Here is a 2,517-nt window from a genome sequence, read left to right on the forward strand (position 1 = left end):
CCCCCTCAGTATTGCACAGGTGTGGTGGCTCCTCTCCAGGACTAAAACTCCGATTTCCCCTGACTTTGTGAGTTTCATTCCCTGGCTATAAACCCACCAGTCCCTGGCTCCACCCCTTTTATTAATTGGGTTTCAGTTCTTTTAATCATAAAGGCTCAGCAAAGAGACATTTTTTTGTGCAATCTGCCTTCTGCTACTCCCACATTCTCAGGAGGTTGGCAGCAGGGGCCCCAGGTGAGGTTTCCCGAGACCATTAGTGGCCAATGTGGCCCAGTTACAGTATCTCTGAGTGGTGTGGGCAGTGATGTGCGGAGTTACCCTTTATATACAGAATACTCACTCTTCATGCTGGCAGTACTCCCACTCGTGGCGCTCGTGCTTACAGCTGAAGATATTTGGATACATGTCCCTCTTACACTTCATGTATTTGATCAGGTGATGTGCGCAGTAATCCCGCTGTGCCAACGGCAGCTGTGCCAGGTTCATCTGTTCCTGAGTGGCCACCATGACTGCAAGAGAAGAGAATTCGTTATACCGGAGAGCCTCCATGGAGGGTGAATACACAGAAATGTTACAGTTGTCACCAGAGGAGGGAGAAACCTACCTGACCAGGTGCCCCTCCCCCCCTCCAGCAACGCTGCCAAGGCCATAATGCCTCTCATCGCTGCCACCGTCATCTTTGTCCTATCTTCTTTTGGGTTTGGGGTCTTCATCCATCTTAATTGGCCAAGGACATACCTCAGAAGTTACTACATCCAGGGAGCAATCGTGCCAAGCTATGAATGACGCTGGAAAGAGGGGGAAGGGGGGGCACATTGCGTGGTGAGTGACATAATGAGCGCTGGAGCGTCATTCCGAAGGAAACCCCAATGGCTGACCAGTGGTAACAGCACTGCAATGCTTCGCATGTACTGCGCGTTACAGAGGAAGTGTAAACAAAGCGCATGCATCTCATGCACCGTCGCAGTACTTACAGAAACACGCAGCGGCAGGGGACACATCTATGCAGCCACAGTGCTAATGCTGAACTAAGCTTTAATGATACAAAGAATCATCTATGAAAGCCCCCACCCCATTAAGGTACACTGGGGTCCCCCATGCACCAACCTCACCAGTTTTGTATTGCAGAAGGTGAGGTAAGTGTTCATATATCGGTCACGTTTTACCCCATAGGGTGAAATTTTCCCTCACTTCCTGTTCCGGTGACACCTGTACAGGAAATGAATGTGATGGTTGTCACAGGTCCAGGAAGGCCAAGTGAGCAAAACACTGCTGGGGCAATAAATTCCTTCCTGACTGCATCCATACTATATGGAAACATGCTATGCTGTACTACTTCCCCCATCATGGATCGTGTAACAGCATGCTGGGAGTAGTAGTCCCTCCATAGTGCACAATGGGGCTGAACAACACTGCTTCTGGCTGGGAGTAGTAGTCCTTCCATGATGCACCCTGAGTGACACCCCCTGGGAATCCCTCTACCCCCTCAGACTGTACATGCTGGGAGTAGTAGTCCCTCCCATCCCCTCAGGCTGGACATGCTGGGAGTAGTAGTCCCCCCCCCCCCCATGACATTTCTGGATAACAGCTCCACATATAACTCACCTCTTTCTTTGAAATGTTCCCCTTCTGGACTGGCCGGTATATTCAAGGGGTCCGGTTCGTTTTCCCCTAAGTATCTGCGCGCCAGATGAGCACCCATGTTTGCACGGACACCCGAGGGTCACCTCCGCAGACTCCTATGACACACAGCTACGGCCTCCTCAGGCTAAGTACCGCCGTCAATATAGGTCTCCGGAACAGGCGCCATTTTGGAGAACACTATGTTATAGAAAAGCGTTGTATTTTGGTCTACAGAAAAATGGCCGCCCCAAGGACACTCAGCTGAAGACACTGCGGACTACAAGTGTCAAGGGCGGACGCGCTTAGTATACCATAAAGTAGCAAGCAAAGGTAACTCAGCAGGACTGCTTCAACCATTCACAGCGTCTCCTTTGGCCAGATAGGGACGCTGCAGCCTGATCACTATGACAACCTGATGAGGCCTGATTTTTCTCTAAACACCTCTATGTGCTGACAGAGTATCAGGGTGAAAGGACGTAAAAGACAAAACAGCAATAAAATATGCCTTTGTTGCACTGTTTTTTTTTACATTTAATTTTTATATACATAAAACACACTCATATATTTTTTTAATGGTTTAAAATGCACTGCTAGTCCAATTGAAATACTAGGTCTGCATATTAAGTGTTAAAATACACATTACACCAATGTTACCTCATAAACATGATGCATGGAGAAAGGGGTCAATAGCTTAGACACAAAACAATGGGGGTCCTGTGACTCTGATAGACCCCATTATTATTATTATCAAGTATTATAGCGCTGACATATTAGGCAGCGATGTACAAAGTCCATAGTCATGTCACTAGCTGTACCTCAAAGGAGCTCACAATTTAAAGTCCCTACCATAGTTTATTGTCTATAATACAGTCTATGGTCAATTTGGGGTAAAGC

The 2,517-nt window shown here is 47.8% G+C and overlaps 1 protein-coding gene across 1 annotated transcript in view; it reads right to left on the minus strand.

Moving 5' to 3' along the window:
• Positions 1–1,808, minus strand: part of NDUFB7 (NADH:ubiquinone oxidoreductase subunit B7) — a 3,596-nt gene extending 1,788 nt beyond the window's left edge. Inside the window, exons 1-2 of the mRNA XM_072422324.1 lie at positions 1,606–1,808; positions 341–509 (exon numbers count right to left, since the gene is read on the minus strand). Coding sequence (XP_072278425.1) covers positions 341–509; positions 1,606–1,702 — 266 coding nt within the window. The 5' untranslated portion in view covers positions 1,703–1,808. The remainder of the gene's footprint in view (positions 1–340; positions 510–1,605) is intronic.
• Positions 1,809–2,517: the final 709 nt, after the last annotated feature.

Source organism: Pyxicephalus adspersus, chromosome 9 (assembly GCF_032062135.1).
Source record: "Pyxicephalus adspersus chromosome 9, UCB_Pads_2.0, whole genome shotgun sequence".
Classification (NCBI taxonomy): domain Eukaryota; kingdom Metazoa; phylum Chordata; class Amphibia; order Anura; family Pyxicephalidae; genus Pyxicephalus; species Pyxicephalus adspersus.